General features: G+C 34.1%; 2 protein-coding genes across 2 annotated transcripts; one reads left to right on the top strand and one right to left on the bottom strand.

Moving 5' to 3' along the window:
• Positions 1-1,838: 1,838 nt before the first annotated feature.
• LOC122597484 (F-box/kelch-repeat protein At3g06240-like) lies at positions 1,839-3,197 on the bottom strand. The gene has a single exon (XM_043770074.1). The coding sequence runs from the start codon at positions 3,195-3,197 to the stop codon at positions 1,839-1,841; it is 1,359 nt and encodes a 452-aa protein (XP_043626009.1).
• Positions 3,198-7,587: 4,390 nt separating this feature from the next.
• Positions 7,588-13,928, top strand: LOC122595605 (cyclase-associated protein 1-like). Its single transcript, XM_043768002.1, has 10 exons — positions 7,588-7,974; positions 9,114-9,282; positions 9,371-9,435; positions 10,442-10,748; positions 10,826-10,973; positions 11,071-11,180; positions 11,284-11,339; positions 11,431-11,487; positions 12,080-12,223; positions 13,526-13,928. Exons 1-10 carry the CDS (start codon positions 7,699-7,701, stop codon positions 13,610-13,612), a joined length of 1,419 nt encoding a protein of 472 aa, XP_043623937.1. The 5' UTR covers positions 7,588-7,698; the 3' UTR covers positions 13,613-13,928.
• The last annotated feature ends 1,592 nt before the right edge of the window (positions 13,929-15,520 follow it).

The following is a 15,520-nucleotide window of genomic DNA, read 5'->3' as shown; positions in this document are numbered from 1 at the left end:
CATGAGGTCTAGCCATTTCAAACTGTTCTCCCCTCTTAGGACCGGCAACATTGGGTTTATAAACGATGTAAAACGAATGAATGTAGCCATGACAAGGGCTCGACATTGTTTCTGGATTTTTGGAAAGTTGGGATCTTTAGAAAAAGACAAGGACTGGGGTTTATTGGTACAAAATGCAATAGATAGGAAGGTAGTCATACGGCTTGGCAGACCATATGATTCTAAACTTGATGTTTTATCGTACATCCGAAAGGTTGTTTTTTTAATATTTTGAAGTTCATACATATATATTATGTGTCTATGCACCTTGTCTTTTTTTTTTTAAAAATCTGGTAAGGTTTTGTATTTGATGTTGCAAGGTGATAAAGCAGTGGATTCAAGAGCAGACCCGCTTGCCTTGCTGATGATCAATTAATTATCTCAACAATGGATCTTATCCAGCAATCTGTCCATATCACTGGAATCGAAAAAGGTATATATATTACTAAAGTCTGTTTGTATGCCATGACAAACTTATATTCCAGTTTTGTATATTTAACTTAATGATACCCAATCTTGAACATTTCCATATCAATGATGTTTTGTGTCACCATATCAATGATGTTTTTAAGTGGTAACGAAATGAAACGAGAATGATTTGAGCACCATTGAAACTCTGACAGGTTGATTAGATATGAATCTATATAGGTTCATCTGATTTGGGGTTGTCAAGTCTACTGTTCATCTGCTCATTGTTTTGTGTCACCATATAGGCAAATCCCAAATAACAGCGGAGCCCTTTTAAACCATAAACCTCAAATTTACACAAAAATAATGGTTCGATTTATTTGGAAAATTAAACTGAAAACAGAGATCGCTCAAAACCTCAAATAACATTTACCAACATACCCTTACATAAGTGAATGGCGCCCGCAATCTATATTCCAATACATACAGAAACAAAATAATATGGAACATTAAGATATACTCGTATATATATATATAGTATAGACAAAGACAAATATGTAAACGACTAAGGTAACAACGCAAACTGGGCATGTATAGTCCTTTCCCAGTAACCGGATATAAACTTACAATGTATCTACAAATTCGCACTAAAATGATTAAAAATACATAGATAACACCCAAAATAATGTAGTCATAGATATAATAATATATAACCACAGTATCAAACTATAATAATTATAAGTTTGTGACTCTCATTAACTCGGTCCAAGTTCACACGGCGACTCATAAAAGTCTGGAGAAAAGAGAGTCACCTAGCGAGTCGACTCGTTTTGGTAAATCCACTCGACTCGTATGAGTTGACTCGTGGCTCGTAAGAGTTTAATAGCTATGACTATCACTACAAACGATATGAGTTAAAAGTGTGTAAATTAAAAATTTTGTCACGCTTTTTAGTGTGTAAAAATATATTGAGTTAAAAGTGTATGGACATTTCTACACACTAAAAAGTGTATACAAATAAAAGTTCACACTAAAAAGTGTGAACTTTTATTTGTATACACTTTTTAGTGTGGAGAAATTTTCACACATTTTTTTTTCAATATATTTCTACACATTAAAAAGCGTCACAAAATTTTTAATTTGTTCACACTTACTTAAAAGTGTAAACAAATGCAATATAATTTGTAGTGTATATATAATAATCTAGATGGGTGGGTCCGAATCTATCAAAACACACAAAACAATGTTTAACTTACAACTATTACAAGTAAACGAGTTAAGACAATCTTTGAGAATCATTGCATGGTTGTAGTACACCTGTTCTGATTTTTAAATCTTTGACAAAATCTTTGCCACTTTCTTCGTTTCCCGGGGAATCTCCGAAAGAAACATCATCGTTGGTGAGGTCGGCTTCTCCCACTACTAAGATGGATTTTTTTTGAATTTTTGACCTTTTTTCTTTTATCTTTCACTTCGGCTTTGCGTTTCTTTCTTAAGCTTGCCTTTTTACCATTGAAGATGTTAGCGAACCGTAAGAATTTGTTGCAAAATGGATGGCAAATGGGGTTTAAGTTTTTTGGTAAAGCAACTTGATTATTTTGTCTTTCTGCTGAAACATCAAGGATTTGTTCTGCATAAGTTGTATCCTTTCTTTTAAGTGAAAAGAGATTTTCAACATAACTAGCAAAAATATCAAACCTCAAAGAATTCCAATAAACAATTTTAGTAAAAGTTGCTTTTTCAGAATCATATATCCAGATTTGACCATTGTTGGCCACCCAAATTTTGCCATTATCATCAAAAATCCTATATCCTGCCTCTGGAAAATTATCATACATATCAAGAGGAATTTTAGTCCAAGATTCTTGAACACCGTACTCGTTCATCAACCAAACCTCCAACTTCAAAGGAATGTATTTTTCATACATAAACATAGCTAGCTTTCCACCAAGGACAACTAGTTTGCAACAGCTAAGCATGAAATTGGAATCATTAGAGAAATTGGGTACGAGTACTTCACTGAAACTCTCGTCTACTAAACTAAAAGCAACAATTAAGTGTAAGTTATCTTTATTCTTACCTTTCCAAAGAAGAAACCCATTAAGATAAACAGCATCACCAGTAAAACGACAATCATAAAAAGGAATATCAATGCTTAGATGCCTCCAAGTATTACTTCTAAGGCTATAGACAACAGTTTGGATAACCTGATTTCTATAGTCATCATGTATATGTCCAAAGTAAGCGAGGGTAACAACCTTGTAATCATCGGCCACAGAATCATAACCAAATCCATTCGTTACGCAACGGAGTTCTCCAATATTCCGAGGATAATAACCGCATTGCGGCAATTGCATAGATTCCCGAGTAGTTGGGTTTAAAAGCATAAAGTCACGGTAAGCGTGAATGTAGCACAATTGAGATACTAAGACCAGACCGTCACAAGAGCCTCGGAATTGTACATGTATAAATTCAAAGGGTAATTTATTAGTTGGATTTATTATATATAAAGGGAGGTGGTCTTCACTAACAAACGAGTGTGAATACAACACATAACGGTGTGTGGACTTATCTGCCTCTATAAACATGTGGTGGTTAGTACGGTTTTTTCGATGATGGGTTTTGATGAATTCGGGTTGTGTAAGTAAAGACAGCCAACCCTTTGAAACGCACCTGAATCGACCCACGGATTTGGACGGAAGACGACTTAAAATTTCAGTAATCATATCTTCTGATTCAATCATCATCATCGTCGTCAAAGCTTACACTATCATCGCCCTTTGTTGTTGTGCCTATGATATTATTTATAGGTTAGGTTATACTTTATTGGGCTGAAACATCAATTCGGGCTGAAACATTAATTCGGGTTGGGCTTACAGATATTTTTGTGTTCCAATACTAACATATATGAATGTGACTATGTGAGTGTGTATATACATGCAGGGACATGTGTGAGTATTACTAGTCTAGTACTCATACGTTGCAATGCAATGGTTTCTAACACGTGACATCTAGTAATGGTAATAATTTACAAAGTTGTTAAGAAAAATGTACTTCGATTCGATATGTTACGGGATATTCAAGTGGCACTGGCATCTAACCGTGTGCAACTTTTTTGTAGTCTATACTCGACTGTAGATGTAAAAATTAAACAACCTCCGTAAGTGTAATTAGACTTAACTCAACATGAATAAATCATGTATCTATCAACGGTTGTTAGATGAACTGTGTATGTTAAAAGGGAAAATAAATAATCATAAAGATTTTAGAATACACGTGGTTCGCATAGTACACGGAGTTATTTAAGTTGTTTGTATTTTTTTTCTCTTAGTGGCCAATTTATCAAATTTTTACTCTTAAGTTACACGAATGATTGTAATGGAATCCAAACATACAAAACCTTTTGTCAATTCCCAACTTTGCACACTTATATAATACTCAAAGTGCATGATGGCAAATTAGACAAGAAAGAACCGTAAAAATAAAATAACACTTAGAAGGAAAGAGTTAAATTTAATTAGTCGATTAATCAGATGTATATTAATTTACTTAAATAGAGAAAGCTTAGTCGCTTGGTTTACAACTAATACAAATCTAGACTTGCTGAGACTCAATTACAACAAATGTGAAATACACTAAGTAAAACACATATTTGCACTAACAGAAATTTTTTTATATCGTAAGACTACTTACGTTAAGAAAAATACAATACAAAGTGTTATGGACCAACAAAAGGAATTATCTTCACAATTGTTTTTATAGGCAAGGATAGGCAACAGTGTTGATGTTTGAAATAATGGGGTATTATACGCACTACAACTCTTTTTTTTTTCATTGAGTTTTTTATTTAGTTAGGTTTTTGGTTTTTAGTGAGACAGTAAAAATCGTATTTATATATAATCAAGGGAATGTATTATAATACTATTATATAGATACTCACTTGCATATTTATGTATTATTTATTATAATATTTATACAAACCTATAAATACACCATTATATTGTAATCATAATCATCATTAATAGAATTACCACTTATTTTATCCGGTTCTCTTCCATATATTATTGGAAGATTTATCTATGTTCCTTTATAAAAATTATCATACCATCCATTTTTAGAAATAGTTCCACAATAATTACATCCGGAATTACTAAATTACTCTTAATAAACACCCATTATCTATACTCCTTTATAAAAATTGTCACCCCCTCTATTTTTAAAAAACAGTTACATGATAGTTACCTAGGGAAAGAATTTTTATGAAATACCAAATTTGCCCTTAATTAATTAACATACACTGTAAACCTTTATTTTAATAATTGACACTTTAAGCCCTTATTTTTGAAAAATTTTCACTATCACAATTATATCAGCCTACACCACTTAACACCGCCACCACCACCAATAGTACCATCACCAACATCACTAGACCGTCTTTCCCACCGCCGTCGCATTGTTTGTGAGTACCATACTCGTATATATATATATATATATATATATATATCCTAATTATTAGACATAATTACATATTTACGCAAAGTGCAAACTTTTAATGCATAAGTACAATCCTTTTAAAGCATAGTTTTGATAGATATGTAATCATGTCTAAAAAAAAGAATATGTATATGTAAATCGGGTGGAAATTCTCTCAACTTGAGGAGTCAAATTCAAAAAATCTTGACCATTAAATTATATAAAATATCATGATTTATAAATGATTTTTAAATTTAAAACTTTGTTGAAATCTAATAGTCAAGACTCAAGATTTCTACTTAACTTTGAAGAACTTAAGGGCGCGTTTATTCGAGAAAATGTTTTCAAGTTTTTCATTTCTAGTTTTCCAAGAAAATGAAAAGGTTTTTCATTTCTAAAAAACCCTTGAAAATTTTGAAAACACGTTTAAAATAAAAGATGAAGTTTTCATTTTTCCATTTTAGAAAACTAGAAAACATGTTCAAATTCACTTGTTTTCCAATTTTAGTTTATAAAAGGTCTGGAAAATAGAAAAGTGAAAACAAAAACTGAAAAAAAATTGTTTTCTACTTTTAGTGCAAAAGTTGGAAAAAGGAATTTTTACTTTCTAGGAAAACTTTTTTAGAAATTTCAATTTGAACGCGTTTCTTATTTTTCATGTTTTCTTAGAAAATGAAAATAGAAAACAAGGGAGTTTTTTTGAACTAAACGAACCTTAAGAAATCCCACTCCCGTTATTATAACACACCCGAAAATCTTTATTAAAAAAGACCCTCATTTTATTCCTTTCGGCGTTGAAATATAAAATATAAAATAAAAATGTGAGTAAATTACACTTTTCGTCCTTAAATTTGGCACGTTTTTCACTTTTTGTCTCTAAAGTTTAAAAATTAAAATTTTGACCTTAAACTTGTCCATTTTTTTCCAATAAACGTCCTTTTATCGTACGGTGTTAAAATTAAGCCGTTAACCTGCCCTCGTGCCAAACACGTGAGGACACATCCGTCTTTTCACGTTACACCAAGGGACGAAAATTGAAAAATAAAGCTACTTGAGGGACGAAAAATGAAAATCATGTAAATAAGTCAATCATCATCATCTTCATTATTTATAAATATATTTATACATATATATATATATATTCACAAAATTGTTACCCCATGCTCGATATAAATAGGAAACAATCAACACAACAGGGCATGCTATTAAATCTGTGTGATGAATCAAAGGAAAGTCAAATCTTCGGCAACAACCACAAAGTTCGACAATATTCATTTTCTAGACCCATGAAAGTATAACTTGTGAGACACTTTCTTGCCTTCTAAAACCAACGATATGCCCAAACATTAATTACAAACTTCAAAACCCTTAAAGAAGACATGCCCATCAGTTAAAATGTAGCATTAGTAAACACTAAACAGCCACCGCCGAAAAAGTTCAAGGTTACGCCGGAAAACTTGAGGATCGATTTGTCCTTCGTTTCAGCGAGTTACAACTCGAAATTAGCACCAAAACATTCTAAATCAGATTCCAAACAAATCCTTGGCAACTGTTTTCTGTTTTATTGTCGCCGGAAAAAATGGAGTCTCGCCAGAAAACTGAAAATAGCAATTACTCTCTCGTTTCTTTGAATTAGAAGACGAAACCACCACCGATATACTCTAAATAACACCGAGAACAATCCCTAACCAACAAAAACTGTTTTCAAGTTCGTCGGAAAACTCGCCGGGAAGATTAAAATGATGATATCTTTGTTGTTTCTTCGAGTTAAGACCTGAATCCACCACCAAACGACTCAACACTTGATCGCGAACAAACCCTAGGCAAAAATTATTCGATTTGAACCTTGCCGGAAAACTCAACTTCTCGCTGGAATCTGTAACGAACACCAAAACTCAACGAAAATGGAGAACTGAACACATCTACTTGATCAGAATTTCACTCCAAACAAAACCTTATGATTATCACCTTGATTTGATCAGAAACGGTTATTGATTTGAAGAGAGAAGTTGTTGTTTTCTTTTTGGTCTTTTTATGTTTTCTGTTTCTTCAAACCTGAATTCACCACCATCATTTCTGTTTTCTGATTTGAACAAAACCACCACCTCAAAAAATGTATGTACGAGAGGAGGTGGAGTCGATGGTGGTGGCTGGTGGTTGAAACCCTAATTCATAATACAACCGCCGCCGTACAGCCACCTTTAACCACCTCTACGCCACCATCACTTGAAGATTTTCAACATATTGATGATTTAATGATGGAGGGGCTGGAGTCGTTGAATGATGAAGGTGAACTTTGGAAGAAGGTGATGATGATTTGGGTAGTGGCTGCTGCGTGGTATGTGTGTGTGTTTTATATATATGTATGTATGTATATATATATAAGCATTTATCAATCAAAAATAAATAAAAATGTCAGTGGAAACGCGAAAAGACGGAACTGCCCTCACGTGTTTGGCACCAGGGTAGGTTAACGGTCTAATTTTAACATCGTATGTCAAAAGGACGTTTATTGAAAAAATTGGACAAGTTTAAAGTCAAAATTATAATTTTTAAATTTTAGGGACGAAAAGTGAAAAACGTGACAAATTTAAAGACGAAAAGTGTAATTTACTATAGAAATAAATAAATAAATCGGGAAAAAAGGGAAAACAGATAGCTCACGCTCACACTCACACGACTCACTGCGTGCCAGATACATCAGATCTCCTTTATGCGTTCAACTGCTAGAGAGAGAAACTAACTTCAAATTTCTAGAGAGAGAAACACTGTGTGCAAATGGACGAGAAGCTGATACAACGGTTAGAGACCGCCGTGGCACGGCTGGAATCACTGTCAGTCGGTTCGCAGTCACGAGAAATCGATTTTGATACAGTTGCTGCTGCTTCAACCGATCCATCGATCATCGCATTTGAAGAGCTGTTGACGGAATACGTCGGTAAGGTTTCCGGTGCTGCCGTGAAGATCGGAGGTCAAGTTCGGGATGTTACTAATGTCCTTAGTGAAGCTTTTACTGTTCAGAAGGAACTTCTTATCAAAATCAAGCAAACTAAGGTTTACTTTTAACTGATTATTCATTTTATTATCTGTATATATGTTTGTAAATATGTATATAGTTAGTATAGTATGTGTTGTATGTATAATGTATTTGTTAGAAGTCAGGGCAATTAGGAAACCTGAGCGGACAATTGTGTGTGCGTGTGTATATAGAATATGTATTGTATATCAGAATATGATATGATGCTATAGATGATGAAATGATATTGATAGGAATACCGTTGTTAGTAATGGAAATGTCGAGGTGCAACTGGTTTTGTAGTTCGTAAGCGTTATGTCCGATTATACTTCTGTTTGAATGATAAATAAGTTAGTTTTAATAGATTGTCAATTTGTATATCTGATTAGTATGAGATTTATAGTTTAGATAAGAAATTAGGTTACTTTTACTGGAAAATAGGCTGGAATGTTGTGGCATTGTTGCTTCGTGTTGATTTAGCGAGTTATTTGCTTGTTGTGAAGCTTATAGTTTATGGTTGGACTTTGGAGTGTGTCTGGATTGGTTTAAGTATTGGCTGCTGAGATGCTCTTTGTTTGTGTCACCATATCAATGATGTTTCCAAGTGGTAATGAAATGAGAATGATTTGAGCACCGTTGAAACTCTGACAGGTTGATTAGAAATGAATCTATATAGGTTCATATGATTTTTGGTTGTCAAGTCCACTGTTAATCTATTCAAAGCTGCCGCCATATTTGTTTGATAAATGATCAGTAGGGCAGGCATGCTGATGCGGTCGCCCAGCGCCATAATCAGAATGTACTTTTGAGCATGGCAAATTTAGATATGTTTTAAAAGAAGTTTTTTGAAATTGCAAAAGTGTCTAACTGTCTATAAGTATCCAAAAGTAGTGGTGCCATTATCTTGAAAGTTAATAAGTTCAAATTAGCGATACAAATTCAAATTGTGAGGGCGCCTAGAAGATTGGTGGAACCCTTAGATAACGGTGGGACTCTGCAATTGCCTTTAATGTACTGGCTCGAATCCTCCCCTTATGGTCAGTCAGTTACGTCTTGTAACCAACGAGGCTTAGGCTGAAGTTTAACATTGTGTCATTCTCATGGTTCTGAATTTTTGATGTTTGATATTTTCTATCTTGTGCTACATTGATGATTGATTTTGGTATTCATTATGCAGAAACCTGACATGGTAGGATTGGGTGAATTTCTCAAGCCTTTGAATGAAAAATTAATGAAAGCAATTAGCATGACTGAAGGAAGGAGGTCTGATTTCTTCAACCATATAAAAGCTGTTGCCGAGAGTCTGACTGCTCTAGCATGGATTGCATATGTGGGCAAAGATTGTGGTGAGAAGTATTCTTCATGCTTTGTATTTTGACAAAGTCTATGCTGCATCTTGCATCAGGGTACTTATACTTGATGTCATTTCTCCAGGAATGAGCATGCCAATTGCACATGTAGAAGAATCTTGGCAGGCAGCTGAATTCTACAACAATAAGGTATTACAATGTCTCTTTATGTTATATTCTTTCTTTTTGGTTTTGTAAGTTGTTTTTTAATTGATCATGTTGTTTTAAATGTGGATAGAATAATATGACACAATCACTTCAGTACCAAATCATGTTTTAGAGTTAAAATGTCTATTAGGGTTTGGGTATGACTATCAAGATGATACTCAAGGGTACTGTTATTATTTGTTTTAATGATGAATGTCAAAAGGGAAATTTGTTTAAGAGTAATATTAGTATTTTGCCTTAAGCACGGTTGTGCTCTTTTGGATGGACTAAAGCTGCAAATATGTACCTGGATGGACAATCACATTATTGGTTTCTATCTGATGCATTCAGCATTCTGTGGCGATCAAATTCCTGGTTGCTGAAAGCAGTGTTGCAAAAATCGACCGATTAATGGGGGAGTAGTCGGTTGTCGACCGATCTGATTTGAGCATATTTGGATAGGTACAACATAATTGGACTAGTTACCTGGTTTTAACTGGTCAAAATCGGCTAACAGTGGTCAAAATTGGTTAATCTTTTTTTTTTTTAATTACAAAAGAGTCTTGTTTCTGCACAAAACCATTTATATTTAGGAAGTACTAATAAGTAATAACTCATACTTATATGTTTGAAGTTACGAACAATTATGTTTATGTTTATAAACAGTAACACCTATCTTTATGTTTCTAATCTATTTCTATGCATATAGTTCTGTGTTTTCTCCTCTGTTGTGTTTTAGAGTTAGGATGGGATAGGTGGTCTTCAGTTAATTTGACAGTAGGTTTTGATTGCATTGTTTAGCCATCTTTTATGGTTGAGTCCTTTAAGAATCTTCAATCATAATTCCTAAGTATTAATTAGATGCTTGTAAATAATCTCACTATCTGCTTTATACGAACTTGTTATATTTTGAAAGTTCTTTTGTATCCATTTGTACACGTTCTATTAGGCAATTTAAACACTTGACATCATATCGTCATTGTTGATTTATGGATGTTATCCATTTTAGGTTCTTGTGGAGTATAGAAATAAAGACTCAAATCATGTGGAGTGGGCAAGAGCTCTAAAAGAACTTTATATAACTGGATTGAGAAACTATGTTAAGAGTCATTATCCTTTGGGTCCTGTGTGGAGTACTACAGGATCAGCTGTCTCTGCTCCACCAAAAGTTGCTCCTAAACCAAGTGCTCCTGCTCCTCCACCTCCTCCTCCTGCTTCACTCTTCACCTCAGAGTCTTCTCAGCCGTCTTCATCCCGTCCAAAGGAAGGAATGGCTGCTGTTTTTCAAGAAATTGGCTCAAAGCCAGTTACTGCTGGTAGTTGTCCTTTTCACTTTGTGCCATGTCCCTTGGTTATTGCTATGTTTCTTGACTCTGAATCTACATCCTTTCAGGATTAAGAAAGGTGACAGATGATATGAAGACAAAGAACCGTGCTGATAGAGCTGGTTTTGTCAGTGCTGGTGAAAAAGAAGTTCGTGCAAGTGTACAATCTGCTTCTAAAGTTGGACCTCCTAAGTTTGAGCTTCAAATGGGTCGCAAGTGAGTACATATATGCCATCTTAAGCTTCATGATTAATAATATGTATTGGCATCAGTTTATTAGTGGACACCTATTTCAATATTCAATGATTTGCAGATGGGTTGTTGAGAATCAGATAGGGAAGAAGGATCTGTTGATTGATCAGTGTGATTCAAAGCAAACAGTGTATATTTTCGGATGCAAAGATTCGGTTCTTCAAATTAAAGGTATTGCATTGCTTTCTTTTAGTTCCTTTTATCGCTGCTACTAGTTTGTGTGCATTTTTCTCAGCTATAGTTTTTTAACCTATTTGATTGTTGCCTTGTGCAGGGAAAGTGAACAACATAACCGTTGACAAATGCACAAAGATGGGTGTTGTATTCACGGTCAGTTATGAAACTGTGATTCTTTACATTGGAGCATGAAATCGGTAGTGTTGGTCGAAAAAATGAACTGACTTTTGAATTTCAAAATTAGGACGTTGTTGCTGCTTGCGAAATTGTTAATTGCAACAGTGTTGAGGTGCAATGCCAGGTATCCATACTATCTCTGCTGTGTTATAACGATTAAGTATTTTGTATGTTGTTGATACTTGATATAATTAGCTACATGCATGCTCGCCTATCACATGCGTTTGCCAACTCTACTGGAGTGACAGTTAATAATTTTAACTCCAGAGTTCATGAGTAGTTTTGTGGTAGAGATGGAGAAGTGGACAGGCTGGGTAAGGGTGCCAATGGGAGTTATAATATTGCCGGGATTGAAATTCACCGGGATGTTTTGACCTAAACACTTTCTGTTTGCTCTTGTATTTTATAAATAGGTTAGCTTGTCAAGTATGCTTAATTTCCATAATGTAATATTTTCATAAAATCAATAGGAGGCTTTATGCATAAGTAATACACTTTTGGGCAAAGTTTGACCCATTTGAGATGCTTTCTTTCGAGATACTTTTTCATTCACCAGTTTCTCTCACTAGAAGCTGAATCCGCTGTAATACAAATAAATGGATCAAATATCCTATCTCCAGCTCTCTAGGTCCTACTGCATTACTATATTTAGAAGCTGGTTGCTATTTTATTTGTTAATTTCCTGCTCTTATGGTTTTCCATGATGACAATTATAGGGTACAGCCCCTACTATTTCAGTAGATAACTCAGCGGGTTGTCAGTTGTATTTGAGCAAGGATTCTTTAGAGGCATCTATAACGACTGCCAAATCCAGTGAAATCAACGTATTGGTGCCTGCCTCTGGACCTGATAATGATTTGGTATGTCCTATTTCTTTATTTTTATTTGTAATTTTACTTTTACACAATGCCAACTAGCTCATCTCTAAATGTGCATTTACTCATCTCTAAACAAGTCTTGTTTGATAGTTTGACAATAACAATCTTCTAATCTGCATTTACTCATCTCTAAATGACTAAATTCTCACTTTGCGTTTTAACATTAAGTTGCTAGTCTTTTAGCAAAATAAGATTGCATTAAAATAGAACCTTAAATATCCATTTTGAAGTTACACATAAAGAGTTGCTACATTGTAACACAACTTGAGATCATAATGATAACAAAGTATCTTAACCATATTGAAACAACTTGTGACCAAAACCCTTTAGATCCCTTGATGAGTAAATCTTGTTCAGGGTTGCAAGTAATATTTATATAAGTCTAGCCAAACAAGGTGTAAAACTTCTTAGATAATCTAAAATCGTGTTAGTCATGCCAATATAAGGTGTAAAACCTCTTAAACTAAAGTTGAGTTATAAAGTTAAGATAGAATAGCTTTGAAGATTAAAAGACCTACTTTCCATCTCCCATATATCTGCCGTGGTACCATGTGGAAACAAAATGAAGATAACTAGTTAAACTTACCATATTTCCTGAGTTTTTTTTTTTTTTTTGTTAATTGTGAATATGTACCTCTTTCAGTGATATTAACTTAATGCAAATTTACATGTAAGGAACAAGTTTAAAAGCATGAAAAAGAGTAGATAATATGTATTACCACTTTCCAGAATTAGTAAAATTTTTGCAAGTCATTGTGGGCCGGCAGGGTACTGCGTAACTGTATCATTTGTTAACAAATAATATCAGTTGTGGTCCTAAAAGCTGGGTTTTCAGTCCGTTAACAGTCGATTGTGCTGCAATTTATGTATCCGTTGAAGGATACAATTGTTGGATTGTAAAAGTAATATGGGAACAACTGAAAAGTTTGCTGGCTGATATGGTTTATAAAGTGAAGAAAATAAGATCATTGGCCACTGCATTGATAAAGTAGCAAGAATCTGGCAAAAGAGTATGACTTGCCACTAGAAAATGAAATAAGTGAAAGTTACTTCATGCCTACCTACAAGCCTACAATAGCAAAGCCATTCGGATAGTCTCCCATGCCAATCTAGCCAATAGCCATTGTATCAATGTTGGAATATATGGACTTCTGAGATGCTAAGATATGTATAGATAATACGCCAATGTTATGTTCTTGGACTATTAGAAAACGGTTATATCCGCGACTCCGAGTTCGACTTTTTGTGTGTTTTCATGCAATTTGTGAAATGTCCTCTTTGTAGGTGGAGCATGCTTTGCCACAACAGTACATTCATAGTTTCAAGGACGGACAATTTGTAACAACCCCTGTATCTCACTCTGGAGGGTAACTGGTAAAATACTTGCCAATTAGTATGTTGTTATACTGGGTTTTTCAAATATATATTTTCTTTTTACGGTTGTGTTTTTCTTTGAATACTAAGGTGGTAATTTCCATGTTCTTTAGTTATCAAAGGTCTAAACATACAAATCTCTTGATTTTATCTTCCTGATGAAAATTGCGTGTAGCAATCTGCATGTATTAAGCAGAGTTTGTTGCTTATCTAATCGAGTGTTTTTAAGTATTGGTTTATGGGGGTTCCATTTGTGTAATGTTTTGTACCAATACATTGTTTTTTAATGAAAAGTTTAAGATGATTTTTGGCACTTGGAATTTTCTTTTGTATTGTTATTATATGATTGGTATATTTGGGAAACAATTTGGTTCCTGCATTTGGTCCTCCGAGTCGGTTCATCTGAAAATATTCCTTGGTTTTGAAAGTCTAGAATGACCAACTCGTCATTTCAAATGTTTAGGGCATTATGGATGCATGTAGCATATATAAAGAAAAACTAAAAGGTCTGCTCTGCCGATCAATGTTTTAAATACCGGTATTTTGGTCGGACCGGTCCGGTACCGGTATACCGGCCGGTACGTACCGGCACGGTAATTTAATTTTTTATTTTTGTTTTTATAAAAATCCTACAAAACTTGTTACAATTTAATGAAAAAAGTCAATACAAAATCAATCCACTAAAAAATAATACCAAATAAGTATTTCATAACAAAATATAAATTTTAAAGTTTATAAATAACAAAACATAACATTAAAATATCATAAAATAATTTTTAAAAAATTTAAAAAAAATTTCTAAATACAAGTATTACTATTCCAGTAATACTATTTCGGTAATACCAGAAAATACCGGCCGGTATTGAATTGTGAAAATACCGGGCAAAATACCAGGATAGTTGTACCGGGGTACCACCCGGTATCCGGTATTTCGGGTAATACCGTCCGATACGTACCCGTATTTAAAACACCGCTGCCAATGGCCACTTTAGGCTCTCATGAGAAATTTGCCATTATTGAAGAGCTAGTTTCCGTTTATTAGTTGAATGGGTTTTGTTTCTTTAGAACTACAACAGGCAGTTTCTATTTGGAGCAAAAATGATACACAGATTTATCTCAAGACACTTTGAAGTCTAATTTCTAAGCTGACTTGAAAATTTGGGGTTTTTTTTTAATGCATTCCTGTCCAAGTTCACTAACATTTCACTTTAAAAAATAAGATCTCTTTGATGAAAGAAGAGAAATAATTTTAAGGGTCATCTATACTTCTATATAAAAATTATACACCCTTGTTGAAAAGTTAGAAAAAGAAGAGATGCGAAATGATTATATTATCCTTAATGAATTAATTTACTTCATTAGTCCCTTATCTTCTATTATATATCCACCACCCTTTAAATCAATTATTTTTACATCAATTATCACCACCACTCGCCGACGGCACCCACACCGCTTGCCGCTAGCACCACCTGTCACCGAAACCACCAGACCGGCGTCGGAGCTACCGTCGTTGCATTGCGCGAGTATCGTGCTAGCTGTAACTCATATCCCCGTCTTTGATGAGATTATGAATATAAATCATTGTTAATTTAACTTGTGAAGAAAATTTATTGCCAATAGTTTTGGACATTCTCATTTTACTTTTGTCCTCGTAGGCGTTTGTCCCGATCCAATCTCGGGGGATCGAATGGATGTATATCAACAAAAAATAATATGTGTACTTATATATGTATTGTAACGACAAGATGATCCACCTTAGATCATCATATCAGCAAGACACTTCCAGAATATTATATGATGTGAACTTTTCTTTTTAAAAAAAGAACTAGCCATTGACAGTGCCCATACACAAAGAATACCATTTGTCGAAATCAGGCATGAAGTCTTGGCAACCGGGTTCACTGA

Source organism: Erigeron canadensis, chromosome 4 (assembly GCF_010389155.1).
Source record: "Erigeron canadensis isolate Cc75 chromosome 4, C_canadensis_v1, whole genome shotgun sequence".
Classification (NCBI taxonomy): domain Eukaryota; kingdom Viridiplantae; phylum Streptophyta; class Magnoliopsida; order Asterales; family Asteraceae; genus Erigeron; species Erigeron canadensis.
This window is presented reverse-complemented; position numbering and strand designations above follow the sequence as displayed.

Coding starts and splice junctions, on each gene's coding strand:
- LOC122597484 (XM_043770074.1), bottom strand. CDS start 3,197: ATGATGATGATTGAATCAGAAGATATGATTACTGAAATTTTAAGTCGT.
- LOC122595605 (XM_043768002.1), top strand. CDS start 7,699: ATGGACGAGAAGCTGATACAACGGTTAGAGACCGCCGTGGCACGGCTG. Junction 9,283..9,370: donor ATATGTGGGCAAAGATTGTG/GTGAGAAGTATT, acceptor TCATTTCTCCAG/GAATGAGCATGCCAATTGCA. Junction 12,224..13,525: donor CTGGACCTGATAATGATTTG/GTATGTCCTATT, acceptor TCCTCTTTGTAG/GTGGAGCATGCTTTGCCACA.